The 26,951-nt window shown below is 35.8% G+C and overlaps 4 protein-coding genes and 1 pseudogene across 5 annotated transcripts; 3 read left to right on the forward strand and 2 right to left on the reverse strand.

The window, feature by feature from the left end:
• The first annotated feature begins 529 nt into the window (after positions 1 to 529).
• Positions 530 to 3,845, forward strand: LOC103319316 (12-oxophytodienoate reductase 2-like). Its single transcript, XM_008220842.3, has 5 exons — positions 530 to 801; positions 1,335 to 1,475; positions 1,596 to 1,726; positions 2,149 to 2,325; positions 2,987 to 3,845. Exons 1-5 carry the CDS (start codon positions 731 to 733, stop codon positions 3,577 to 3,579), a joined length of 1,113 nt encoding a protein of 370 aa, XP_008219064.1. The 5' UTR covers positions 530 to 730; the 3' UTR covers positions 3,580 to 3,845.
• Positions 3,846 to 3,980: 135 nt separating this feature from the next.
• On the reverse strand, positions 3,981 to 10,909 carry LOC103319317 (12-oxophytodienoate reductase 2-like). Of its 2 annotated transcripts, XM_008220843.3 has the most exons (5): positions 7,364 to 7,537; positions 6,802 to 6,942; positions 6,550 to 6,680; positions 5,662 to 5,826; positions 3,981 to 4,868 (listed from the first exon to the last, which is right to left on the reverse strand). In XM_008220843.3, exons 1-5 carry the CDS (start codon positions 7,432 to 7,434, stop codon positions 4,276 to 4,278), a joined length of 1,101 nt encoding a protein of 366 aa, XP_008219065.2. In that variant the 5' UTR covers positions 7,435 to 7,537; the 3' UTR covers positions 3,981 to 4,275. The 2 variants fall into 2 exon arrangements, with proteins under 2 accessions (XP_008219065.2, XP_088901022.1); XM_089044896.1 differs by lacking the exons at positions 6,550 to 6,680; positions 6,802 to 6,942; positions 7,364 to 7,537 and adding an exon at positions 10,759 to 10,909.
• Positions 9,177 to 9,898, reverse strand: LOC148919434 (12-oxophytodienoate reductase 2 pseudogene; annotated as a pseudogene).
• Positions 10,910 to 13,474: 2,565 nt separating the features above from the next.
• LOC103319319 (12-oxophytodienoate reductase 2-like) lies at positions 13,475 to 15,959 on the forward strand. Its single transcript, XM_008220844.3, has 5 exons — positions 13,475 to 13,606; positions 14,278 to 14,418; positions 14,545 to 14,675; positions 14,827 to 15,003; positions 15,213 to 15,959. The coding sequence occupies exons 1-5, from the start codon at positions 13,536 to 13,538 to the stop codon at positions 15,803 to 15,805; spliced, it is 1,113 nt and encodes a 370-aa protein (XP_008219066.1). The 5' UTR covers positions 13,475 to 13,535; the 3' UTR covers positions 15,806 to 15,959.
• Positions 15,960 to 19,664: 3,705 nt separating this feature from the next.
• LOC103319320 (12-oxophytodienoate reductase 2-like) lies at positions 19,665 to 22,588 on the forward strand. Its single transcript, XM_008220845.3, has 5 exons — positions 19,665 to 19,823; positions 20,996 to 21,136; positions 21,225 to 21,355; positions 21,506 to 21,682; positions 21,881 to 22,588. Exons 1-5 carry the CDS (start codon positions 19,753 to 19,755, stop codon positions 22,471 to 22,473), a joined length of 1,113 nt encoding a protein of 370 aa, XP_008219067.2. The 5' UTR covers positions 19,665 to 19,752; the 3' UTR covers positions 22,474 to 22,588.
• Positions 22,589 to 26,951: the final 4,363 nt, after the last annotated feature.

The raw sequence follows: 26,951 nt of genomic DNA on the forward strand, positions 1-26,951 counted from the left end.
GGCACATGCCCGTTGGAATCTATCAGTGACTTCAGCGAAATTAAATTTTTCTGTTGGCGCGTGTAATTCACGCGCCAACAGTAAAAATTGATTTACCGTGCGCTGACGTCACAAAACTCGGGCTGAAGCTCAGGCGGAACTTGCCCTTGGGCCTACTCAGGCTAGTGGGACCCAGGGCTTGCCCGGGTTTGATGTCGCGCGCTGGAGGTCGTTTGGGCCAACTCGGGGGGCCTTTTGCCCGGTTTTGGTGCTGCGGTTGAGTTGCTCTAATTATTTAGACAAAAGTAAAATACTAAAGAAGAAAGAAAAAAAAAGTCGCAACAACAAAGGTCATTGATGGGTATGGTGTGGTGGTCAAGGTTGGCAGGCAACTCGGCAGCTCCGCCACACAACGAATCCCAATCCCAAATATAATTACAACATAAATAATAATAATAAATTAATAAAATAAAATCATCACTCACGTAATTACAAACGTCAGCAAACATCTCAATCAATAAAGCCAGCCCAAGGCTTTGAAAAAGAATCCGCCAACCAGAGCTTTCCCCGGAAGGAGGAAGGGGAGATGTGGGGCCCAGTTAAAGCCAGCCGACTGCTGAACGTATAAAGACCCAATTGGGTCTTCCATTCATTCCCAGTTTAGAGAGAAATCAAAAACCAAAACACAAAGGCAAAGGCCAAAGTTGCAAGATCACATAGACTACTCATAGTAGAGGAAGTAAGCTCTGAAATGGCTGCTCAAGGTCCCTCAAGTCCTCTCCTCACTCCTTATAAAATGGGAAAGTTCAATCTTTCTCATAGGTACTTGCTCAATTTTTTCTGCATTGTGCATTTTATTGATACTTACTGATAAGAACTGGTAAATTTTGGTTTGTATTTATTCATTTTTTGTAAATTTGTTTGTGAATTTTGGTTTGTATTTGTATATTTTTGTAAATTTGTAAGTTGGGTCATTTTGTTGGTGCACAGATTAGCTATAGCCTGGCCTTGTTCTGCTTGAGTTGAGGTTTGGGCTATTGGGTTTCGTAGAATTTGGAAACTCCCAGTTTGCTTGCAAGAAAAATGAAATTACTGCTTGTGTTTGGTCAAATTTAGTTTACTGGGTAGTTTTTGTGTTTGTCAAATGTAGTTTTGCCAATGCGAAATCCCGGATTAGCATTTTCTTCTACCATGCATTTGTCTCCTCTGTTTAGTTGTTAATGAACAATGAAGGACTTTGGAGAATTCACAGGTCATGTAGTAGGTGTAGTTCTTCTGATAATATATACTGCCTACTTTGCTAGGAAACTTTTGATGCTTGTATTTATAATTTATGTTTTGGTTGTCTTCTGTAGAGTTGTTTTAGCACCATTGACTAGACAAAGATCATACGGAAATGTTCCTCAGCCACACGCCATCTTATATTACTCTCAGAGAACATCTAATGGGGGTCTTCTCATAGCTGAAGCCACTGGAGTTTCTGACACAGCTCAAGGGTAATTTGAAGAAGAGCAGCTTTCTAGTTTTGATGTTTGAGTTTAAGTAACTAAGGTACATTTGAGGGTGCTTTCTTTATTCAATGTTTGATGACTTTTTTGTTTCTTTCGTATGCGAAGGTACCCAGATACTCCTGGTATATGGACTAAGGAGCAAGTGGAAGCATGGAAACCAATTGTTGATGCGGTTCATGCTAAAGGCGGTGTCTTCTTCTGTCAGATTTGGCATGTGGGAAGGGTTTCAAATACTGGTGCGTTTCTGGCGTACACCTTTATGACTCCACTTTTATCATTAGCCTTGTGAGTGTAGGTGAAAAATTAACACATTGAAGCATCAGAAAGCTGATTTTTCTTTCTTAATCTATTATGTGCTGTACATAAAAAACAAGTGAATGATTTTACTGATGATAATTTGTCCAATGGCAATAAAATTATGGATAGTTATGATTTGAGTTTTATGTGGATGACAACCTTGTATGCTTAGCCAATTGAAGAATAACATGAAGGTTGGATATGTTTGCGTGTCTGAAGAGCATATTTTGATCATGATTATTGGTCATTATTTTTACTATCAATGCTGCTTCTGCTGTGGTGGCAGTTTTTGATCAATGGATTTGATATTTCTTTAACAGAACTCTTTCAGATTTGTGATTCTATCTCTCTTTGCTTACAGGTTTTCAGCCAAATGGGCAAGCTCCAATCTCTTCTTCTGACAAGCCTCTAACTCCCCAACTACGATCTAATGGTATTGATGTTGCTGAGTTTACACCTCCAAGGCGATTAAGGACAGATGAAATCCCACAAATTGTCAATGATTTTAGACTCGCTGCAAGAAATGCTATCGAAGCTGGTAATTTGTCCTTAAGTTCAATATGAAATAAAATTGCGAGAACTCAAAATTGCTTTTCGGGTTAAGCAAATGAACCATATTTAATCCACCAAATGTAGTAAACGGAATATATTTACTTCGAATTCTGATTAGATATGTAATGTGAGAATAATTCAAGCTAGATGAATTCTATCGTTGCTCAATCTCAATATGCTGTTGATATAGGGAGAAACTATCTATTATCTTTTAATTTATAATTGCTTGAATTGTATTCACCTCCCCCTTTAAAAGGATCTGTCAACTATTCCTGACCATCCACATTGCAATTCAACTTGAGTGATGTCATTCATATAAGTTTTAGGATTTGATGGTTTAATAGTCTAGTTGTGTAAATTAGTCATGGCTGTCCTAGTGCATCCTTTTAAGAGTAAGGATCTGAAAATCAACATTGTTGCTGAAATTTTATTCATTTGAGGGGGGACTTGAAAAGCAATTTTGTAGTTGAACAAAATGTACAAGTCTGCTAGGAGTATACTTTTCCCTGAATCTGGTCAAGTTATGTAGTATGATCAATCAGTATCAACTTATCATCTTGTCCTTGTTTTAATTACATGTAATCTGCCCTTATAATGCTAAGTTACAAATGTATTTGGTACACTGAAATTGTTTCTCTGATATATAGGCTTTGATGGAGTGGAAATTCATGGGGCCCATGGCTACCTTCTTGATCAATTTATGAAAGATCAAGTGAATGATCGAACAGACGAATATGGTGGATCTCTGGAGAATCGTTGCCGATTTGCTCTGGAAGTCGTTGAAGCTGTTGTTAATGAGATAGGAGCAGATAAAGTTGGAATTAGATTATCTCCATTTGCCAACTATATGGAATCAGGGGATTCAGATCCGAAAGCATTAGGCCTTTATATGGCCAATTCCTTGAATAAATATGGAATTCTGTACTGCCATATGGTTGAGCCGAGAATGAAGACAGTTGGAGAAAAATGTGCATGCCCCCAGAGTCTTGTACCCATGAGAAAGGCTTTCAATGGTACCTTCATTGCTGCAGGTGGTTTTGACAGGGAAGATGGGAACAATGCTGTGGCTGAGGGTCGTGCAGATCTTATCGCCTTTGGTCGTTGGTTCTTGGCTAATCCAGATTTACCAAAGAGATTTGAGCTTAATGCTCCTCTGAATAAGTACAACAGAGAGACCTTCTATGTATCTGATCCAGTTATTGGCTACACTGATTATCCGTTCCTTGAAACCACTGCTTAATTTGCCAGCCGAATATAGAAGCTTGAACCTTCCTATATTTTAGTTCCTGTATTAATGTGCTTAATTGTTTTCTTCTTACTTTTATTGCATTGCATAATTAGAGAAGAGAAAAAGTGTGCAATAATTCAAGGTGCAGAAGTTAGCTCACCACACAGTAAAATTGTCATTTGGTGTGATGTGCTTCAGCTTTGACCAATCTGTATCAAGTGTAGTGTTGTAGCTCGTGGCCACGTGAGTTTAATAAAGATTATCTTGTTTTTTTCTAACTCTTAGCAACCCATGGATCTGTTGGCGTTTGTGATGATCTTAAACTTTTAAGTAATTAACCCTGTTAAAAAAATGGAATTAAAAGATGAGGAAAAACGATGAAAACAAGCAATCCAAAGCACCAGCGCCTGCAGTAGAAATAATAACATGCCAAATTTATCCATTTTTTTTCAAGTTTCCAACGTCCCGTACAAATAATCTCAATATATATGCTACATCTCTTACCATGCAATGAATCTGGATTCACTGTCAAAGCAGAAAAATGACTACCAAATAAGAATGTTGCTATCTCTGGTTGGCCAAGGCCACTTTCGCTTGAACTTTTATTCACTTTGTTTCTTATAAACTATGCTACGGTGAAAGAAAAGTAACAACAAAGCCTACAGGTAGAGTGTTCAAGGCTTCAAGCGTCCATAGGCTGGAGGAAACTTAAGCAGTGGTCTCAAGAAATGGATAATCAGTGTAACCAATAACCGGATCAGATATGTAGAATGTGTCTCTATTGTACTTGTTTAGAGGAGCATTGAGCTCAAATCTTTTTGGCAAATCTGGATTAGCCAAAAACCAACGTCCATATGCGATGAGATCTGCATGGCCCTCTGCCACAGCTTTGTTCCCATCTTCCCTTACAAAACCACCAGCAGCAATGAAGGTACCATTGAAAGCCTTTCTCATGGGTAGAAGACTGTGGGGGCTTTCACTTTTCTCTCCAACTGTCTTCATTCTCGGCTCAACCATGTGGCAGTACAGAATCCCATATTTGTTCAAGGAATTAGCCATATAAAGGCCTAATGCATTTGGATTTGAATCCCCTGAGTCCATATAGTCAGCAAATGGAGATAGTCTAATTCCAACTTTATCTGCTCCTATCTCGTTAACAACAGCTTCAACGACTTCCAAAGGAAATCGACAACGATTCTCCAGAGGTCCACCATATTGGTCTGTTCGATCATTCACTTGATCTTTCAAAAACTGATCAAGAAGGTAGCCATGGGCCCCATGAATTTCAACTCCATCAAAGCCTGTATATAGCAGACAAATTATTTCGGTGCACAAGACAAAAGAAATAATGGTTATTTACCACGCAATTGAAACAATGAGAAGATGAGCAGGGGCTTGTGGCTACTGTGGTAGCGGGCTTTTTACCCCACACTCAAGGCCAGAGTTCGAATCCCCTTCCCCCTTTGGCCTCATGCATTCAAGACAAAAGAAAGAGAAACAAGGAGAAGATGATAACTGATATATCATATAACTTTTCGAAAATAATATTAATGGATATGCCTAGAAGACTTGTTCATTCCATCCTTCTAATACAACTTTTTGAAAAAAAAACTCGGATAACTTTTGCTTGTATGGCTCCTGACTTTAATACAATACTGTTTTTGACCTCCCTACAGCTAGAAGGGCGCATTACAACACCAATTAATGATTCACAAAATTCAAACAATCATGAAATTCTAAAGCTAAATATGAACCAGTCCTTTTATTCATTAAGCAAAAGCTACTCCCTTTTTCTTATGTCGGCTCTCAAAACCACTAAAGCTAAATGGTTGATGCGGAAGGTCAAGAATAACAAATAATATTAATGTGGGAGTTCAAATTCAGTTCAAGCCATTGCATAAAACTACTTATAGTTGCTCCCTATAACAACTGCAGATAGAATATTTATGGCATGACTACTTGTAATATATGTATTCAAGTACGTTTATTCCCTTTACTACATTTAGCTGATAAAATATGGTTCATTTTGCACAAGCTCTGAAGCAAATTGAGTTCTCACAAATTCTATTTCATTTTAACGTAAAGAAAAATTACCAGCTTCAATAGCATTCTTTGCAGCGAGTCTAAAATCATTGACAATTTGTGGAATTTCATCGGTCCTTAATCGCCTTGGAGGTGTGAATTCACTGGCATCAATACCATTTAATCGTATTGGCTTGTCAGTAGAAGAGATTGGAGCTTGCCCATTTGGTTGATAACCTGTAAACAAGGAAAGATAGAATCACAATCTGACGTCTCAAGACAATAAACAACACAGCCACATCAGCATACTCTTCCACACAAAGAGGGAATCAGTTGTCGCAAATTGCAATAAAAGTAGGAGTAATGTGGATTATTTAAAAGTTTAAGTTGAGAAGCATCACTGATACTTATGATTTAAGAAAAAGAGTCCTATTTTTTGTCCAGGTAGTTCAAGATCAATCAATAAAAACACCAATTGGGCATGGAAATAGTCTGCAGACAATCAAGCATAACCAATTTTCATGTTATTCTACACGTTGGTTTAACATACAATGGTTCCATCAATCAAAACCAAGTCCGGATCTTAACATGTCACAATTTGATCGCCATTTGAGCAACAATATCATCAATCATAATCACTCACTTGTTGTGAAGCTTTGCACATGCTATGCTACTTCTGAATTCTTAGTTATTTCAGTGTAATATACTTCTTCCATTAAAAAAAATGATGCTGAAAACAATGAGATTTCATAATGAATTCAAACATATATCAAATTCCGAGTTATTTTGATATATCCAATTTCTTCCATCTAAAAAAAAATCATGCTGAAAACATTGAGTTTTCATAATGAATTATGAAAGGTAAATCAGCTTTATGATGCTTCAATGGTCTAATTTTTCACTTATGCTCACAAGTTCTTCTATGATAGTGAGGTCATAAGGCGTATGCCAGAAACGTACCACTATTTGAAACCCTCCCCACATGCCAAATCTGACAGAAGAAGACACCATCCTTAGCATGAACGGCATCAACAATGGGTTTCCACGCTTCCACTTGCTCCTTTGTCCATATACCAGGAGTATCTGGGTACCTTCGCATACGAAAGAAACAAAAATGTCATCAAACATTGAAATGAAGAAAGCACCCTCAAATGTAGCTTATTTACTTAAAATCAAACATCAGAACTTGAAAGCTTCTCTACTTCAAATTACCCTTGAGCTGTGTCAGAAACTCCTGTGGCTTCAGCTATGAGAAGACCCCCATTGGATGTTCTCTGAGAGTAATATAAGATGGCATGTGGTTGAGGAACATTGTGGTATGATCTCTGTCTAGTCAATGGCGCTAAAACAACTCTGAAAAACACACAGACATTTTAAATTATAAATACAAGCGCGTGGCTGAGGAACGTTGTCGTTAGAAGAAAAGGGCATGAGCAAGCAGCTGGGAATTTGACAATTACACAATTGTGAAAGCAAGACAACTAGTTTATCAATTCTAGACATCAACAGAAACAGCCCCAAAATTCCTATTCATTACCCAAACTCACAAAGAATGCAGCAGTTTGCTATATAACTATCAAGCCACCCCAATGACCAAAATACCCAGTAAACCAAATTAGGTTTAACATAAGCAGCAACTTCAATTTTCTTGTTAGCTACGGCTAACTAATGCACTAACTAACAAAATGACCCAACATAAAAATTTAGACAAAAAAGAGAAAACAAAGGCAACATTCTTCAGCTTAATGCAATGTAGAAAAGATTAAGCAAGTACCTGTGAGAAAGATTGAATTTTCCCAATTTGTAAGGGGTAAGGAGAGGGACTGTGGGAGGTTGAGCAGCCATGTCAGAGTTCAGATCCCCTACTATGGTCTTGATCTTGCAGCTTGGCCTTTTAGCTTTTGTGTGTTTTGGTTTTTGATTGCTCTCTGTTCTGGTAATGAATTGAGGCAACCCAATTGGGTATTTATATGTCCAGTTGGAACTAAACAACAACAATAATAGCACATTATGGGCCCCACGCCCCCCCAACTTCCCTGGGAGATGTGGTACGTTACAAATCACTAGTCCGCCCACGTTTCAATAGATTTTTTTTTTTTTTTTAGTATGCTACACTTAAATATGTTTTTATCTCATATTTCTATACCACATCAATTAAATTAATGAAGTGCATTTTAATAAAGAAATTTTAATTAACTGTATTTTTTAAAATGTTAATATATCATAAAAGAAAAGAAAATGTTAAATAAATTGAATTCATGTTGTTGTCCGTCTCATCTGCTACATCATGTGGTATGAGAATATGATATACAAAGATGGTAAGAGTAACATTATTCATTTTTTTATATTTATACTTTTATTATGTACAAAAAAATTTGTTGTTTGTATTTTTTTTTAATTATTTACTGTTTAATAGACTAATGTTTTGCACATTTTTCCCTTTAGATGAATTCGGGGCAGTTTTAGATTAATAAATATTAAAATATAAGCATATAAGCTTTTAATTACTTCTTTTTTGGATATCAACTAATTTTTAGTCTAATGTTATTTGTTTTCACTTGATTTGAGGAGCATTCAAGTTCGAATTACATGAATGACTAGAACGATAAATATTTATGATGAAATTAATACTTAGTTACTTTCGTCAAAACTCATTCCAGAAGACAGAAGGGAATTCAAAAATGAGAACCACCACAACAAAGTCACTGCAAACGTAGCCCGAGAATGAGCGACAACATCGATTTGTTTAATTTTTGGGTCAAACAACAACATCGATTTGAGAAGATCTTTTAGTGCGCTTTGTTTTTACATGGGTGCTGATGTATTTGAACATCTTTTAGTTCAGTTTTTGTTTTTAAATTAGGCACCACGCAATTGCAAACGTCATCAAACGTCTCAATCATTGCATTAAAAAACTGCACAGCTTCGTTCACCGAAAAAAACTGCACAGCTTCCAACTGCTGTCATTGGATTTCTTGTTGCCACCGAAATGTATAAATCCCCAATTGGCTTTCCATTCATTTCCAGAGCCAAAAAACCAAAACCCAAACACAAGAGCAAAACCCAGGTGAATTCTGATAGCTGACATGTCGGCTCAACCTCCCACAATTCCTCTCCTTACAAAATGAGAAAGTTCAACCTTTCTTAGGTACTTAAGGGCTTATTTAGTATTCAACTTGAATCTAACTTTTTAAACTTAAAAATAGAATTTGAGTCTAAAACAAAAAAAACCTATTTGGTAATCCTATTTTAGAAACTCAAACTCGAAAACAACTAAAAAAACACCCCAATTATTAAAAACAAAAAATATCTGTTTTTTTAGTTTTTGTTTAACATCCCACAAGTTCTCAAATTTTTAAGATTTGAGAACAGTTTTCAAGTTGCATATCAAACAAGTTTTCGAATATTAAAAATAGATTTAAGAACTCCTTGTTTTTAAGAAAAATCAAAGTTTTTGAATTCCCTATTTGAATATGATACCAAACGCCCCTAAATCTCTTCTACATTGCATTAAGCTGAAGAATGTTGGCTTTGTTTTATCTATTTTTTGCATGGCCTGTTCTGCTAGAAATAAGAATGTTACTATCTCTGGTTGGCCAAGGCCACTTTCCCTTGAACTTTTATTCACTTTGTTTCTTATAAACTACATGCTATGGTGAAAGAAAAGTAACAACAAAGCCTACAAGTAGAGTGTTCAAGGCTTCAAGCGTCCGTAGGCTGGAGGAAACTTAAGCAGTGGTTTCAAGAAATGGGTAATCGGTGTAACCAATAACCGGATCAGATAGGTAGAATGTGTCTCTATTGTACATGTTTAGAGGAGCATTGAGCTCAAATCTTTTTGGCAAATCTGGATTAGCCAAAAACCAACGTCCATATGCGATGAGATCTGCACGGCCCTCTGCCACAGCTTTGTTCCCATCTTCCCTGTCAAAACCACCAGCAGCAATGAAGGTACCCTTGAAAGCCATTCTCATGGGTAGAAGACTGTGGTGGCTTTCACTTTTCTCTCCAACTGTCTCCATTCTCGGCTCAGCCATGTGGCAGTACAGAATCCCATATTTGTTCAAGGAATTGGCCATATAAAGGCCTAATGCATTTGGATTTGAATCCCCTGAGTCCATATAGTCATCAAATGGAGATAGTTTAATTCCAACTTTATCTGCTCCTATCTCTTTAACAACAGCTTCAACGACTTCCAAAGGAAATCGACAACGATTCTCCAGAGATCCACCATATTGGTCTGTTCGATCATTCACTTGATCTTTCAAAAACTGATCAAGAAGGTAGCCATGACCCCCATATTTCAACTCCATCAAAGCCTGTATATAGCAAAAATTATTTCAGTGCACAAGACAAAAGAAATAATGGTTATTTACTATGAAACAATGAGAAGATGAGCAGGGGCTACTACTGTGGTAGCGGGCTTTACCCCACATGGCCAAATCTCCCCCTTTGATGCATTCAACACAAAAGAAGAATGACATATATCATATAACATCTTAATGGAGCATTGTTCATTCCATCGGCATCAACAATACTGGGTTAGAAGGGCGCATCCATTAATGCTTCCACTTGCTCCAATTTGTCTCATGTCGGCTCTCAAAACCACTACTAAATGGTTGATGTGGAAGTTCAGTTCAAGAGTATCTGGGTACCTTCCCCATACGAAAAAAACAAAAATGTCTCATCATTTCAACATTACCAGAAATGCAGCGAGTCTGAAAGCAATTTGTGGAATTTCATCCTCGCCTTTGAGATGTACTGCTTACCATTTAATCGTGAGTAGAAGAGATTGGAGCTGCCCATTTGGTTGATAACCTGTAAACAAGGCAAGATCTTCAAAAAACACCAATTGTCAGAACTGCAGACAATCAAGAAATTTTTTCATGTTATTCTACGCGTTGGTTTAACTACAAATTACAATTCCAAATCAACACCAAGTCTGGACCCACAATTGAGCTGTGTCAGAAACTCCGATGCTGGCATAATGAATTCAGAGTTCTTTTGATATATCAAATTTCTTCCATCTATAAAAAAAAAATCATGCTGAAAACATTGAGTTTTCATAATGAATTATGAAAGGTAAATCAGCTCTATGATGAATGGTCTAATTTTTCACTTATGCTCACAAGTTGGAGTGAGGTCATAAGGCGTATGCCAGAAACGTACCACTATTTGATACCCTCCCCACATGCCAAATCTGACAGAAGAATAACATCTTTAGCATGAACGGCATCAACAATGGGTTTCCATGCTTCCACTTGCTCCTTTGTCCATATACCAGGAGTATCTGAACCTTCCCCATACGAAAAAAACAAAAATGTCATCAAACATTGAAATGAAGAAAGCACCCTCAGATGTAGCTTAGTGACTTAAAATCAAACGTCAGAACTTGAAAGCTTCTCTACTTCAAATTACCCTTGGCTGTGTCAGAAACTCCAGTGGCTTCAGCTAAGAAGACCCCCATTGGATGTTCTCTGAGAGTAAATAAGATGGCATGTGGTTGAGGAACACTCCGTCTAGTCAATGGCGCTAAAACAACTCTGAAAAACACACAGACATTTATAAATACAAGCGCGAGGCTGTCGTTAGGAGAAAAGGGCATGAGCAAGCAGCTGGGAATTTGACAATTACACAATTGTGAAAGCAAGACAACTAGTTTATCAATTCTATACATCAACAGAAACAGCACCAAAATTCCTATTCATTACCCAAACTCACAAAGAATGCAGCAGTTTGCTATATAACTATCAAGCCACCCAAATGCCCAAAATACCCAGTAAACCAAATTAGGTTAACTTAAACATAAGCAGCAACTTCATTTTTATTGTTAGGTGTGGCTAACTAATGCACTAAGGCCATCCCCAATGGTTGAGGCTCTAAATATGGTGGACAGAGTCCCATTTAGAGCTCCGATGGAATAATACGGGCTCTAAAGGTATCTTTCTCACAATGAGGGCTCTTTATCCAGGGCTCTAAAGGTATCTTCCCCACTTATTTTATTCATTACACTCCTTTTTAGTTATAAAAAGGAGTGTAAGTAGATAAAATGGAAGAAAAAGGAGTGGAGAAATCACCACTCTTTTTTTATGATGTAATTTAATCTTTGCATTAATTTTTGTTGTTGTTAACTTATTTTGTTTTAATGTATATTTATGTTATATTAGTTTTTTTTTTTACGAGCATTTCTACCCAAAAAAATTTAAATTTGGAAAATATTAAAAATATAAAATTTGAAAGTAGACACAATAAAATATAAAGTCCTAATTATTCAAATTTGTACTTTAAAAAAAGAGGCATATTTAAATGTAGAAACATAGAACAATTGAAGTATGTCCATGAAAGAAAGAAAAAATGAAAGCAAAGAGGGGGGAAAAGAGAAGAAGAATGAAACAGCAAACATAAGGGGAAAAAAGGGATCGTGGCAACAGAAAAAGTAATTTTTAATATTTTTCAATATGTAGGGCCCGCTGGTTTTTAATGCTTTTGTGGGTTTAGTTTTTCAAAATGTGGAGCCCATTGGGGCTCTAAGGCTCTATACAAGTCCATAGATTTAGGATTATCTCCGGCCAGATAAAACAAAGGCAACATTCTTCAGCTTAATGCAACGTAGAAAAGATTAAGCGAGTACCTGTGAGAAAGATTGAATTTTCCCAATTTGTAAGGAGTAAGGAGAGGGATTGTGGGAGGTTGAGCAGCCATGTCAGAGTTCAGATCCCCTACTGTGGTCTTGATCTTGCAGCTTGGCCTTTTAGCTTTTGTGTGTTTTGGTTTTTGATTGCGCTCTGTTCTGGTAATGAATTGAAACCCAATTGGGTCTTTATACGTCCAGTTGGAACTAAACAACAACAATAATAGCAAATTATGGGCCCCGCACCCCCCAACTTCCCTGGAAGATGTGGTACGTTACAAATCACCAGTCTGCGGTCTGCCCAAGTTTCAATAGATTTTTCTTTTGAGTATCCTACACTCAACTTATTTTTATCCCATATTTCTATATCATATTAATTAAATTAATGAAGTGTATTTTAATAAAGAAATTTTAATTAACATTATTTCTTAAAGTGTTAATAAATCATAAAAGAAAATGTTAAATAAATTGAATTGATGTGGTTGTCCACTTCATCTGCCACATAAGGTGGTATGAGAATATGGTATACAAATATAGTAAGAGTATCATTATTCTTTTCTTTTTTATTTATATTTTTATTATGTACAAAAAATATTTGTTGAACATGAAATTTTGTTTGTTTGTATTTTTTAATTATTTACAGTTTAATAGACTAATGTCTTGCATATTTGTCCCTTTAGATGAATTCGGGGCAGTTTTAGATTAATAAATATTAAAATATAATCATATACGCTTTTAATTACTTTGTTTTGGTATCAATTAATTTTTGGTTTAGTGTTACTTGTTTTCACTTGATTGGAGGGGCGCTCAGGTTTGATTCACATGAATGACGAGAACAATATATATTTGTGATGAAATTAACACTTAGTTGTGACTAGCTCATTCTAGTGATGTAAAACTAGATCAATGAAATTGATACTTTCATCACAATTCATTGCCAACACAATTCATTCTAGAAGACAGAAGGGAATTCAAAAATGAGAACCACAACAACAAAGTCACTGCAAACGTAGCCCGAGAATGAGCAACAACATCGGTTTGAGAGATGTTTTAGTGCGCTTTGTTTTTGCGTGGGTGCTGATGTATTTGAACATCTTTTAGTTGTCTTTGTTTTCCCACGCAATTGTAAACGTCATCAAACGTCTCAATCATTGCATTAAAAAACTGCACAGCTTCCAACTGTTGTAATTGGATTTCTAGATGCTACCAAAATGTATAAATCCCCAATTGGCTTTCCATTAATTTCCAGAGCCAAAAAACCAAAACCCAAAACCCAAACACAAGGGCAAAACCCAGGTGAATTCTGATAGCTGACATGTCTGCTCAACCTCCCACAATTCCTCTCCTTACCCCTCACAAAATGGGAAAGTTCAACCTTTCTCATAGGTACTTAAATCTCTTCTACACTGCATTAAGCTGAAGAATGTTGGCTTTGATTTATCTATTTTTTGCATGGTCTGTACTGCTAGAAATGGGATTTAGTCCACTTTCAAAGCAGGTATTTGTGGAAAATCCCAGTTGGCTAACAAGAATAAGAATTTGAGTCACTTCTTGCGTCTTTCTAAGGGCTTTTCACAAATAGGTTCATTCTAACATGACATATTATACAAAACCTTTATAGAGCCTATTTGGAGAGAAAAACCCAAAACTAGCCAATTGTCATTTTCTAATTAGTTCTTAGTGTGTTAAAATTTTCTAAGAACCAAAGAAAAAATAACAAGTAGTTGCATAAAGAGGAGTACATATCAAAATGCTGCATTCTTTTCGAGTTTGGGTTGTGAATTGATGATGTCTTGCAACCTCTGGGGTAGTCTCTGTTGATGTCTACAGCTGCTAAAAACACTTGTCCTGCTTTCTGTTTTTTTCTAGTTGTCAAATTCCTAGCTCCTTGCCTGTGCAGAATAATCATTTATTCTTATTATTCTTGTGGGAATCCTTGAATTGATGATAATCTGACTATATCTTCATAAGTAAAACATATGAATCTGATAAAAATAAATAAAAAATAAAGGACATACATCTCTGTATCTATAATTTATATTCTCTGTGTTTTCCAGAGTTGTTTTAGCACCACTGACTAGAATGAGATCATACAACACTGTTCCACAGCCGCATGCCATCTTATATTATTCTCAGAGAACATCTGAAGGGGGTCTTCTCATAGCTGAAGCCAGTGGAGTTTCTGACACAGCTCAAGGGTAATTTTGAGAAGAGAAGCTTTCCGGTTTCTTTTACCACTGGTTTTAATTGAATACCATACATTTGAGTGTGTACTTTCTTCATTTCAATGTTGGATGACATCTCTATTCCTTTCATATCTGAAGTTTCCCAGATTGTCCTGGTTTATGGACAAGGGAGCAAGTTGAAGCGTGGAAACCGATTGTTGACGCTGTTCATGCAAAAGGTGGTGTTTTCTTCTGTCAGATTTGGCATGCGGGCCGGGTTTCAAACAGCGGTGCGTTTCTGTTATTCACCTTTATGACTTCACTTCTATCATAGAAATACTTATGAGCAATTAGACCATTGAAGCATTAGGAAGCTGATTTTTCAGGAACATATAATCTATTGTGTTCAGATTGTGATTCTGTGTCTCTCTTTGTTTTCAGGTTTCCAGCCAAATGGCCAGGCTCCAATCTCATGTACCGACAAGCCACTTACCCCCCAACTACTAGCTAATGGCGTTGACGTTGCTCAATACACACCTCCAAGGCGATTAAGGACAGATGAGATTCCACAAATTGTGAATGATTTCAGACTTGCTGCAAGGAATGCTATTGAAGCTGGTAACTTATCTTTTAAGTTAAATATAAATCAAAATTTGCAAGAAATCAAAATGGACCATAAATAACTACTCAGCCAAATGTACTTAATAACGAAGATCACGCTAGATTGATGCTTGAATTGTATTTGTTTAGATTTAGAATATCATATGATTTATAATGTTAAGTTAGTAACATCTTGGCTACATGGAAAATGCTTTTCTGATATATAGGCTTTGATGGGGTTGAAATTCATGGGGCGCATGGCTACCTGATTGATCAGTTTATGAAAGACCAAGTGAACGATCGAACAGATGAATATGGTGGATCGCTGGAGAATCGTTGCCGGTTTGCTCTGGAAATCGTTGAAGCTGTTGTTAATGAGATAGGAGCAGATAAAGTTGGAATTAGATTATCTCCATTTGCGGACTATATGGAATCAGCTGATTCAGATCCGAAAGCATTAGGCCTTTATATGGCCAAATCCTTGAACAGATATGGGATCCAGTACTGCCATGTGGTTGAGCCAAGAATGAAGACAGTTGGAGACAAAATTGAAAGCCCTGACAGTCTTCTGCCCATGAGAGAAGCTTTCAAAGGCACCTTCATTGCGGCTGGTGGTTTTGACAGGGAAGATGGGAACAATGCTGTGGCTGAGGGCCATGCAGATCTTATTGTCTATGGACGTTGGTTCTTGGCTAATCCAGATTTGCCAAAAAGATTTGAGCTTAATGCTCCTCTAAATAAGTACAACAGAGATACGTTCTACATATCTGATCCGGTTGTTGGTTACACTGATTATCCATTTCTAGAAACCACCGCTTAAGTTTCCTGCAGCCTATATGGAAGCTTGAACACATACTTAGATTTATATTCTGTATTAATCTGCTCGAATGTGTATTGTTACTATTTTTGCATTGGGTGTATAATTAAATAAAAGAAAAAAAAATGGTGAATAAAAGTTCTAGTTAGGTCTGGTATACTATGTATCAAGTGTTCTGTATGCGGTATCCTCACTCAAGAGCCTCGAATAAAGTGAAGACTAAATGCCACTAGACCAATAAGTAGAATAAAAGTAAATGAGGTTACTCTTGGAAGCGTCAATGTGTGCATTTAAAATATGTTGCTGATATGACATTTTAATTGTCGTAGATTTTAATCCAGTGAAACGCCAGAGAAAAGGGTTAAGAATTAAGATGCAAAGCCAGTGAAAACAAGGAGAATATCTAAGTCCTCTCTTTGGAGTCTGCCAGGACCTAGTGTTGTTAAGTTCCTTTTGTTTCTTGGTTGGGTCATTCCAGTACAGAACAATAAAAACAACCTAAAACATGGGGAAATGCCAAATGCAAAATCAGATAGCGAAGGAAGTAAGGCCTGGTAAATCTGCCAAATGCAAAATCTTAAAAGAATTAGAATCCGGTCTCTTAGAAAGAATTGGATCTCTTAAACACAAATAAGTTTACCTTTTAAAAAAATTGGGTTCTTAAATAGTGTTGAGAATCAAAGATTATCCTATAATTTAGGGATTGTATAATAGAATAGGAATGCTATATTATTTGACTTCCTGTATATATTCTTTCCTAGCTAGTTAGCTTTCTTGTAGGAGTAACCTACGGAATCAATGAGAATTCATTCTGGTCCAATATATTTTCTTATACCAATTTTACAAATAGTATTTGGAAAATTATGATAGTTCATAGCCGAATTTAAAATCAATGAATTCAACTCTGATTGCATAAACATGACATGGATATTATTCTGAACACAATAGTATCTTCTTGAGATTTTCTGTGATTAATACTTTCTATTTATCAAGAACTTAACTGGAATTCTAAAACTAGGTAGGGGGTTTCTAGCATAATTAAAGAACCTTCATTAGCCTTTCCTTGAATTTTTGTAATTATTATCATGAATCAGAATTAAATTGTGAGAAACAAAAAATTACAACAGAAAAAAGAAAAAAAAAAGTTAGATAACCTATAAGGAACCAAATAAAAAATAAAAATAAAAATGGGAGCAATCAAGTTACTTTCACAAACCAGAAAAAACCCAGAAAGAAATATCATCGAAAGAAGAAATATGAAGAAATGTGATAAAGAAGAAGAAAGAGATGGTGGGAGCATTCGTCATATAACTACCTAAAAATGTAAAAGGGGATTTTATTAATTAAATTGGGTTAAAGAGTTTATATAGTGATAATAATTTAGAAAAATAATATATATATGTACGTACGTATTTTTCAATAATACATTCGTGTTTTATACACGTCTCACATTTTTTGAAAAGCAAACACACAATAGTCGTATTGTACATATACGTATGTATTTCTAATGTTTTATACATGTAATTTTTACAAACTTTTCAGCACGTTATTATACAAACAATTCTCACATATTATTGAATAAGAATAACATATGTTATAAAAACTATATTAAAATATCATATATAGGAAAACTAATATCTACTTTAGATATGTTGAAACTAGCAAATTAATCTATATATATATATATATATATATATAAAGCAAAAAGCAGAGAATGATGAAACATTCAAAATACCAGAAAATACCCTTGGTTAATACAAATATTAAGAATTGAAATTATTAATTAAATGAGGATAATATGGTAAATTTACATTTTTTCATATTAAACAAAATAAAAATAAAAATAAAATCAGATAATAGGTCCTACTTTTATGGACCATAACCATAACTACCCATGTTATCTTTTCTTAATTCTAAAAAAAAAGTAAAAAATAAAAAATAAAATCAATTGGCACATGCTCAGGGTCTAGTATTTATAAGGTACAAACTAAAGCAACTAGGAGCGTCCTTTTTTATTTTTTACATGACATTGAAAGATAGAGGGTCTTTTAAAAAAAAATAAAAAATCGTACAGCCGCACGGCTATACTCTGTGTTTTTATTTATTTATTTTAAATGGACTTATGTTGTCACGTGGCGCCTAATCGAAGGGGGTCTTTTGTTTTATATTTAAAAGGGTTTTCTTTTTAAAAAGTATAGCCGCATGGCTATACTATTTTACACGTGAGCGCTTAGGTGATGTGCAGCTGCTCTGGTAAATAGTATAGCCGTGCGGCTATACTCCATTTTTTTTTCAATTTTTTAAAAAGTAGTATAGCGGGGCTACTGTACTATTTTTTATTTATTATTTATTATAAATTATCTTTAATAAATAGTATAGACGAGCGGTTATAGTCATTTACATATATATATATATATATATATATGTCCAAAAAATACTTTATACATTTTTAAATTAATATATATTATATCTTATGATAGATATTATATTTTGATTGATCTTCCAATCGAACTATAGGATCTAAAACAAATCACGCAAAATTGGCACATTCTGGGAGGTAGAAAAGATGGTGCAGTGAGGTGTGAGGGTGAGACGATAGAGAAGGATTCTAAAAAGATAAAATAATAATAATAATAATAATAATAGACATAAAAGGCAATTTGGAAGAAGAAGAAAAACATTTTCTTTCTATAAGTATATATATGGGTCGCCTGAATTCTTAGGCTCTTGCCCTTGGGCTAGGGCCGACCCGGATATCGATATTTTATCTTATTCATCATAATTATGAGTGTTTTGGGTATAATTGACATATGGGTTGTGAGGATCAAATACTTTGTATTTATTTATTTATTTCTTTATTTCTTTATTCAATAGTGAAAATATTCAACACCTCATGGACGTAGCCCGGTACCATGTAAATCTCTTGTGTCTCTTGCTCAAATTTTATTTACAAGATGCAATTCCTAAGCACTAGAACTCGTTCTAGGGGAGAACCTGCTTGGTCATGTCAAGTTTATTTGAAAGGATTGCGGACCTTGATCTCGAAGAAGTCATTATGTTGTTCAACCAAATTTAAGCATCAACAGTATTGCACATTAAAAAGTTAATGAACTCTCACAATTGAATTATTTGGCTTGAAGGTGATAAAATCTCCATACCTTTTTAGCCTTTAAATCTCATTAATTATATGTTTACTAATCCATAATTGGATTAGGAGGAATTGAATTGAGCAGGAGTTGGATTGAGAAGAACTAGATTCTGGATTCTTATTGAAGTTGTTTACTAAACTATATGGAATCAGGATAGGAGTGGTACCAATTACTAAAGTGTCCTCGTTGTTAGGTTAAAGTAGATGGCAAATTTGAAATTTTGAAAATTGTGTGAGGATATAATGGGTAAAAAAGATGAATTCCTAATGGGTTAGTTCTCTAGGAATTAGAATACCACCTCCACCTAATAATTGAATTTCTCCAAAATCAGAATTGAATTTCTAATTTTGTATGACTTACTTTTCAATTCTTTGATGTGAAGTAACGCATTTAATCCTTTATAGGTGGAATTCAATTTTTGATGAGAATTCCAATTCCTGATTAGTAACTACACACCATAAAATACTACAACTTGACACGTCGAATGAAGTAGTAAGGTAGGTTTGCAAAATGTCAAATTTCTCATCATCAAATTCAAATTTGATGTTTTGCATTAAAGACCAATAGTTTGAAAAGTATAAAACGTGAAAAGTGTTATTTGGTAGTTTTAATAAGAACCACGCAATTGCAAATGTCAACATCTCAATAAGCGCATTAAAACTACACGGCTTCGAACTGTTTTTGGATTTTCTAGTTCCTACCAAATGTTTAAAGCACCAATTGGGTCTTCCATTCATTTCCAGAGCCAAAAACCAAAAGCCAAACACAAGAGCAAAACCCAAGTGAAGTCTGATAGCTGATATGTCTGCTCAACCTCCCACAATTCCTCTCCTTACCCCTTACAAAATGGGAAAGTTCAACCTTTCTCATAGGTAATCTTTTTTAAATTACATTATTGATGATATATTGCTACAAGGTGAAGAATGTTGGCTTCGTTTATCTATTTTTCTAAATCTGTGTCTTGGGTCATTCTGTTGGTGCACAAATTAGCCATGCACATGCCCTGTTCTGCTAAAAATGGGATTTAGTCCACTTAGAAGTTAGAAGCAGGTGTTTGTGGATAATCCCAGTTGGCTAACAAGAAAAAAATTGAGTTACTTCTTGTGTCTTGCCAAATGAAGTTGTTTTATCTTTTTTCTTATCCTATATCAGCACTTTCATCCACCATTCATTTTCTTCCTCTTTTAGTTCTTAAATTCAGTCCTAAGTTTATTTGGAGTCTGGACAATCTTAATTTGGGTGGTTTGTTTTGTTATGCAGCATCAGCATTTTTTTATGTCAGGCCTAAATTTCTACAGCTAGGGATTGGTTTAGTTAGATAATTTGGATAGCCCAGTTTTCTTCTGTCTCTCTCCATACTCTTTGAGTATAATTCTATGCTTTTTAATGATAGTAATGCCTCTCTATCTGAGTTTGGGTATTGAATTGATAAGGTGTTGCAAAAAATACTTGCCCTGCTTTCAATTTTTCTTTGTTGTCAAATTCCTAGTTGCTTGCCTGTGCCTGTGCATAATAACCATTTATTCTTACTATTCATGTGAGAATGAGATTCTCCTTGAAGTTGATGATAGTCTAACATATATGAATCTTATAGAAGTAAATTATACAATAAAAAAAGAGGGGGTTGGGGGGGACAGAAAATAGCATCAAGGGGCTCCAGAACTTGAAAATCTATAAATATGTAAGTGATGCCTAGGAGGAGTGACATATGGTTTGATGTTTCCCAATACACCGTGCGGTGTGAAAATGAAAACCGGAAGGATTCATTTTCTTTTTTGTCATCAGCTCATAATGGTTTAACTCTGGCTTATTTTTCTTAAATTTTGTTTTGTATAGCCAGATAGGATAATTATTTGCTGGGTAGTTATATTATTCTCTTTCAAACCAGTCACACGTCATGGAGTTATAGTTCTGATAGTATACTGTGTTCTCCAGAATTATTTTAGCATCTTTGGTTAGATAGGGGCCATACAACAATGTTTCTCATCCCACTCCCATATTATGTTACTCTGCATCTATAATTTAAATCTTCCTTCTTTTCCAGAATTGTTTTAGCACCATTGACTAGACAGAGATCATACAACAATATTCCACAGCCGCATGCCATCTTATATTACTCTCAGAGAACATCTCAAGGGGGTCTTCTCATAGCCGAAGCCAGTGGAGTTTCTGACACAGCTCAAGGGTAATTTTAAGAAGAGTAGCTTTCGATTTCCTTTTACGTTTCTTCATTTCAAAAATGTTGGATGACATCTCTGTTTTAATTTCTGAAGGTATCCAGATATGCCTGGTTTATGGACAAGGGAGCAAGTTGAAGCGTGGAAACCGATTGTTGATGCTGTTCATGCTAAAGGCGGTGTCTTCTTCTGTCAGATTTGGCATGCCGGGAGGGTTTCAAACAGCGGTGCCGTCCTGTTGTTCACCTCTATGACTTCACTTATATCATAGAAAGACTTTTGAGCAATTAGACCACTTGAAGCATCAGGAAGCATATTCTTCATGAACATAAGTATTGAGTTCAGATTGTGATCCTCTATCTCTCTCTTGCTTACAGGTTTTCAGCCAAATGGGCAAGCTCCAATCTCTTGTACCGACAAGCCACTAACCCCCCAACTACAAACTAATGGCGTTGACATTGCTCAATACACACCTCCAAGGAGATTAAAGATAGATGAAATTCCACAAATTGTCAATGATTTTAGACTTGCTGCAAGGAATGCTATCGAAGCTGGTAACTTATCTTCTAAGTTAAATATAAATCAAAATTTATAAGAAATCAAAATGGATCATAATTAAGTACTAAGCGAATGTACTAACCAAGATCACGCCAGATTGATTCTTGAATTGTACTCGTTTAGAATATCATATGATTTATAATGTTAAGTTAGTAACATCTTGGCTACATGGAAAATGCTTTTCTGATATATAGGCTTTGATGGAGTTGAAATTCATGGGGCGCATGGCTACCTTATTGATCAGTTTATGAAAGACCAAGTGAACGATCGAACAGATGAATACGGAGGATTGCTGGAGAACCGTTGCCGGTTCGCTTTGGAAATTGTTGAAGCTGTTGTTAATGAGATAGGAGCAGATAAAGTTGGAATTAGATTATCTCCATTTGCGGACTATATGGAATCAGCGGATTCAGATCCGAAAGCATTAGGCCTTTATATGTCCAAATCCTTGAACAAATATGGGATCCTGTACTGCCATATGGTTGAGCCAAGAATGAAGACACCTGGAGACAAAAGTGAAACCCCTGACAGTCTTCTGCCCATGAGAGAAGCTTTCAAAGGCACCTTCATTGCGGCTGGTGGTTTTGACAGGGAAGATGGGAACAATGCTGTGGCTGATGGTCGTGCAGATCTTGTTGCTTATGGCCGGTTGTTCTTGGCTAATCCAGATTTGCCAAAAAGATTCGAGCTTAATGCTCCTTTAAATAAGTACAACAGAGAGACGTTCTACATATCTGATCCGGTTATTGGCTACACTGATTATCCATTTCTTGAAACCACAGCTTAAGTTTCCTGCAGCCTATGGAAGCTTGAATATATTTTATTCTGTATAATCTGGTTAAATATTTTGTTATTCTGTATGTAGAATTAAATAGAAAAAAGGTGACTAAAAGTTTTCTTAAGGTTTGGTATATTATGTTTCTGTGTTGAGCCTCACCCAAGAATCTCTAGTAAGGTGGAGAGTAGGCACTAGACCAACTGCAGTAATTTTTTTTTTAATCAAAGATAAACTTCATTAGATAAACTTCAATAGTACAATCAAAGACATCTAAAGTACCAGTCCCCATAGGGCAACACACTAACACGTTAAAAACAATACTAAAGCTGACAAATGCTGCACTAAAACTACTTGTCCACATTACCACAATTAATCATAAGCCCAAACAAATCCCACATACCAATATAACTGAAACCCTAAAGCAACCCATGAGCCTAAATGAACCCTAACACTACCACCTGAAGAAGCCCGTCGTAGCCACACCGACTACCGCATTCATAACAAATTTGGGAAAAATACGGTTTCCAGTGATCTACCTGTGCATAAGGGCGAACAAATAAATGAAAACAACTACCTTGACAAAGAACAATTAGGTGATTTGCAGCAACCTCCGTCAAATACGACGTGGACCCAAATTTAGAGAACATGAGTAGTGTTAGAGACTGGGTTTTGGGAGAAGGATTGGTTTGAGAATGCCTAAAATAGGTGAACGAGAACTTCAATATGAACATGGCTCAAAGGAATCACCACAATAGGCTTTTTATTCAAAACCCCACTGTGGACTTATTCACTAACCCAAAAGAAAAAATGCAAGGTAAGAGAAGGAAATGAGGGGCAATGACGCTTCTTTCTCCTCCCCCCCTCCGTGGAATTTTTCTTTGAGACTCACAAAAGGAAATGAGGGACTAGAGTTTTTTCCACCCCTCCCAACATTTTACCAACTAGTAGTGTTGAATAAAGGAAAAACTGGATGAGGTTAATCTTGGAAGTGCAAATGTGTACATTTAAAATTGGATAAACTGTTGTTTTGCTCTTGAACTATGTCATAATTGTCAATTTACTCCCCAACAAAATCTTTTGGTAAATTAAGTACAAAATTTTTGTACAAATAGCCAACTTCCCCTTTACATCAAAATTTTCAAATTTCATCAAATTTTCCATCCATATTAAGGGTAAGTTTGTAATTTTAAGGAAAATTAAAATTATACCATACTAAAATAAGAAATAGTAGTATTAAAAAGGTTTTTTTATAAAACAAATCAGAAAAAGAAAAAAGAAAAAACCCGAGCCCCATCAGCCACCCACCCCAACAAGTTCAAGTTCATTCATAAGTCCACCCTGCCTAATCACACCGACGGCTAGAGCTCGTCTCTATCATGGCTAAGCTTGGAGGCCAATTAAGCCATGAGTGATGCTATTTGAGCATCTTGTTTGACTATTTTCCTCTGCATTTCTTGAAGTTTTTTCTTTAATAGTTGATGTGCTAGTAACCACCACTAGCATGGCTTCAGAGTTCATGTCTTCATTTCGTTTCAACGCTCGAACTTGGTTGTTGATTTTGAAATTTTTCTCCTATGGGTAATAGATTGGGAACTTGCTAACTCTAGTTGTCATTTGAAGCTAAGAACATTTTTTCGAGAATGAAGTTGGAAATTAGATAATTATATATTTCCCTCTTTTCGGCTTGAAGGTGTGGAAAAAACTTTTGGTCCTTTTTCTTTTGAGTGCGGGGTGTGCCATCATCAAACCCCGAATTTGGGCTTAAATGGAATGTGAGTAGATGGATGTGTTGCGTTCGAGATCTGACTTTAATCAAATGATTGTTCGGCCGAGCAAGGAACCTCTTTACGGCTTAGGTTCTTTCACTACCTTGGGGTTAAGGCTTTATGTGAGCGACCAAATGATGTGGAGTGGGTAGAAATGAAGATTGAAGGTGAAATGTAATGCAAAGAACACGTGCGTAAAGTAAAAGGTGCTTGAATTTAAATATAATTTAAAGACAAATGTGTAAAGTAAAGTGCGAAAGATAAATAACGTAAAGACGAGAATTAAAGTGCGACAAAATAAATCAAAGCGATAAGTAAAGCAAGAATGAAATGAAAGCCATAAGAACGATAAAGTAAAATAAACTTGAAATTAAACTTAATTGAAGTGTGATAACAATGAAAAGTAAAACAATTGAAATAAACTTGAATTTAAATTAAGAAAATATAAATTGAACGAGAATTTAAACTTACACTAAGAAAATGAAGAACTCGCTACACTAGGTGCATGAAAAGTAAAATCTTAAGTCTAGGAAAAGAAAAGTGCAAGATGAAAAGTAGGTTTGTCTGTCTAATGTTGTGTGTCTGATGTCTTCGTTTGGTGAGGTTCATATAGGGCATTCGTCAGCCCATGGGCTGGCCATTGAATGGCCAAATGTCAACTCTTTTAAAACTCTTTCCTTTTGAAGCCCCTTGAATTCGTGGGATCACATTGGTGGAAATATTTTGATTGCTTGATTCTTTCATGTTTTGGAGTATACTGAACTATCATCAATCTCCTTAATTTGTTTCCTTGTGAGGCATCCATCATATGCACATTGACCTCCGGCAATCTTGGGCGTGAATCCGTGGCTTGGGCCTTGACCTTCGAGGTTTCATCTTGACATCTGGTGGAACCTTGTGCCTCCTTGAGTTTTTAGAATTCTAGAGTTGGCTTACCATCCGTCGACCATCCGCCAAGATGGGTGGTATAGGAACTCCAAATATTTGGATGTTGGGCTTGACCCTATGTTGGACTATATTTGAGTTCTCAAATATTTGAATATTGGGAACTTGGCGGACATACCTCCTGCCAAACTTCAACTTCCTTGGCCCGACTTTGCTTGCCCAAGTGTTGAGAGAGGGCGCTAAGGTGCGTAAGAGAAAATTCCCCCGGCCCAGTTTTTTGTAAGAGCAGTGGTCGACCAAAGTTTTAAGGAGTGTCCGCCCAACTTTTTGAGAAGGAAGCATTCGCCACTTTTGCAAGGAAACGCTCGGCTACTTTTACAAAGGGAAGCATCCAGGCCATATTTTTGAGAAGGCACCACAACCTTTGAAGAAAACACATCGGCCGCATTTTTGAAAAGGCACCATGTCCTTTGAAGAAAACACCTCATCCACCTTTTTTGCGAAAGCACTTCGGCCGCATTTTTGAAAAGGCACCATGGCCTTTGAAGAAAAGACCTCAGCCACCTTCTTTGAGAAAGCATCTCGGCCGCTAAGAATTCTCGTCCGCTAGGAATTCTTGGCCTCTAGTAATTCTTCGCCGCTAGAATTCGCTAGAGAATTCTTCGGCCGCTAGGAATTCTTCCTTGAACAAATTGGGTAAATTTTGACCACCCTCAAACATTATAATATTTAAATTTATGATTGAGTGAAAAAATACAAGAGTTCGTTCTGCTCGAACAATTGCATTGTTTCAAATGCAATTGATATTATCTGTTAGCATTCAAAAGCAATTGTTTTGTTGAATGCGGTTATCAAATATAGAAGCATTTTTTGCTATAAAAAGTTGCGTCTGTTGGTGGATAACTGATGGATTCTATATAAACTCATTACCATCTTCTTTACCCAAAAAAAAAAAAGGAGTTTTATCCACTCATGCTATGTTAGAGTAACAATCTTCAAGTTTCCTTCCAAAGTGTCTTGAGAGTATAGATATATAATTGGTTCGCCATAGTCTTAAATTGAAGGAGTCTTAAATTGAAGTACTTCAATTTAGAATTATCGATTGTTGAATCTTGAGATATAAACGCCTATAGAACTGCGAGCAAAAGGGCAAGAGCGAAATCTATCTTTATGACATTGCAATTCTTGCAAACCTCAATCGCTATAGCTGTCATTATTTCTATTTGTGTTTGTTCATTTACATTAATTTCATGTAAAATTGTTATTGTATTTGATGATTACAATTTTGTTGTGAATTATTATAATCTAAATTCATATTTTCTATTGTTCCTCCAACAAATGATGTGACAACCCTTGAGGCTTTGAGGCAGTGACACATCTTTAGAAGCTTTGGCTTGCCTCGGGGCTTATCCCTGTGACATGTCAATTCGATGTCTTGCTTAAGGAATGCCCCCGGTGAAACTTGAGCTCGAAGTCTCATCACTTGTTTGTCTGCTCTGTTTGTCTTCACTAATTCATCTGGTCCTAAGATATTGAGGGCTCTGTGCAAAACTTAAACTAGAGCCTCACATAGTCTAATATGAAAATACTAAATAAAAAATTTGACATAACGTAATATTATAAAATAATTTTTTTTATAACTAAAATTCATCAATTAGCATGAAATAACAATCACAAATCAAATTCATAAATTTTTTAATATTTTTTATTTGATAAAGTTAAATATTAGTATGTTCAGTAAAAAAATAAGAGTTCAAGAGAAAGAACAATGGCATGAATTTCTGTTTTGGTTTTGTTTTGAGTGGAAGTAAGTACTTTGTTTTTAGGAGAAAGCCT

The sequence above is a fragment of the Prunus mume genome, linkage group LG2, assembly GCF_029339155.1.
Source record: "Prunus mume cultivar Tortuosa linkage group LG2, ASM2933915v1, whole genome shotgun sequence".
Classification (NCBI taxonomy): domain Eukaryota; kingdom Viridiplantae; phylum Streptophyta; class Magnoliopsida; order Rosales; family Rosaceae; genus Prunus; species Prunus mume.

Bases quoted from the DNA above. Each gene is read 5' to 3' on its own strand.
- LOC103319319 (XM_008220844.3), top strand. From the start codon at position 13,536: ATGTCTGCTCAACCTCCCACAATTCCTCTCCTTACCCCTCACAAAATG. The intron at 14,419-14,544 runs GTAATTTTGAGA...TCATATCTGAAG, and splicing joins GTTTCTGACACAGCTCAAGG to TTTCCCAGATTGTCCTGGTT. The intron at 14,676-14,826 runs GTGCGTTTCTGT...CTTTGTTTTCAG, and splicing joins GGGCCGGGTTTCAAACAGCG to GTTTCCAGCCAAATGGCCAG.
- LOC103319317 (XM_008220843.3), bottom strand. From the start codon at position 7,434: ATGGCTGCTCAACCTCCCACAGTCCCTCTCCTTACCCCTTACAAATTG. The intron at 6,943-7,363 runs GTACTTGCTTAA...TGTGTTTTTCAG, and splicing joins AAATTCAATCTTTCTCACAG to AGTTGTTTTAGCGCCATTGA. The intron at 5,827-6,549 runs GTACGTTTCTGG...CCTTGTTTACAG, and splicing joins GGGGAGGGTTTCAAATAGTG to GTTATCAACCAAATGGGCAA.
- LOC103319320 (XM_008220845.3), top strand. From the start codon at position 19,753: ATGTCTGCTCAACCTCCCACAATTCCTCTCCTTACCCCTTACAAAATG. The intron at 19,824-20,995 runs GTAATCTTTTTT...CTTCTTTTCCAG, and splicing joins AAGTTCAACCTTTCTCATAG to AATTGTTTTAGCACCATTGA. The intron at 21,137-21,224 runs GTAATTTTAAGA...TAATTTCTGAAG, and splicing joins GTTTCTGACACAGCTCAAGG to GTATCCAGATATGCCTGGTT.
- LOC103319316 (XM_008220842.3), top strand. From the start codon at position 731: ATGGCTGCTCAAGGTCCCTCAAGTCCTCTCCTCACTCCTTATAAAATG. The intron at 1,476-1,595 runs GTAATTTGAAGA...TCGTATGCGAAG, and splicing joins GTTTCTGACACAGCTCAAGG to GTACCCAGATACTCCTGGTA. The intron at 1,727-2,148 runs GTGCGTTTCTGG...CTTTGCTTACAG, and splicing joins GGGAAGGGTTTCAAATACTG to GTTTTCAGCCAAATGGGCAA.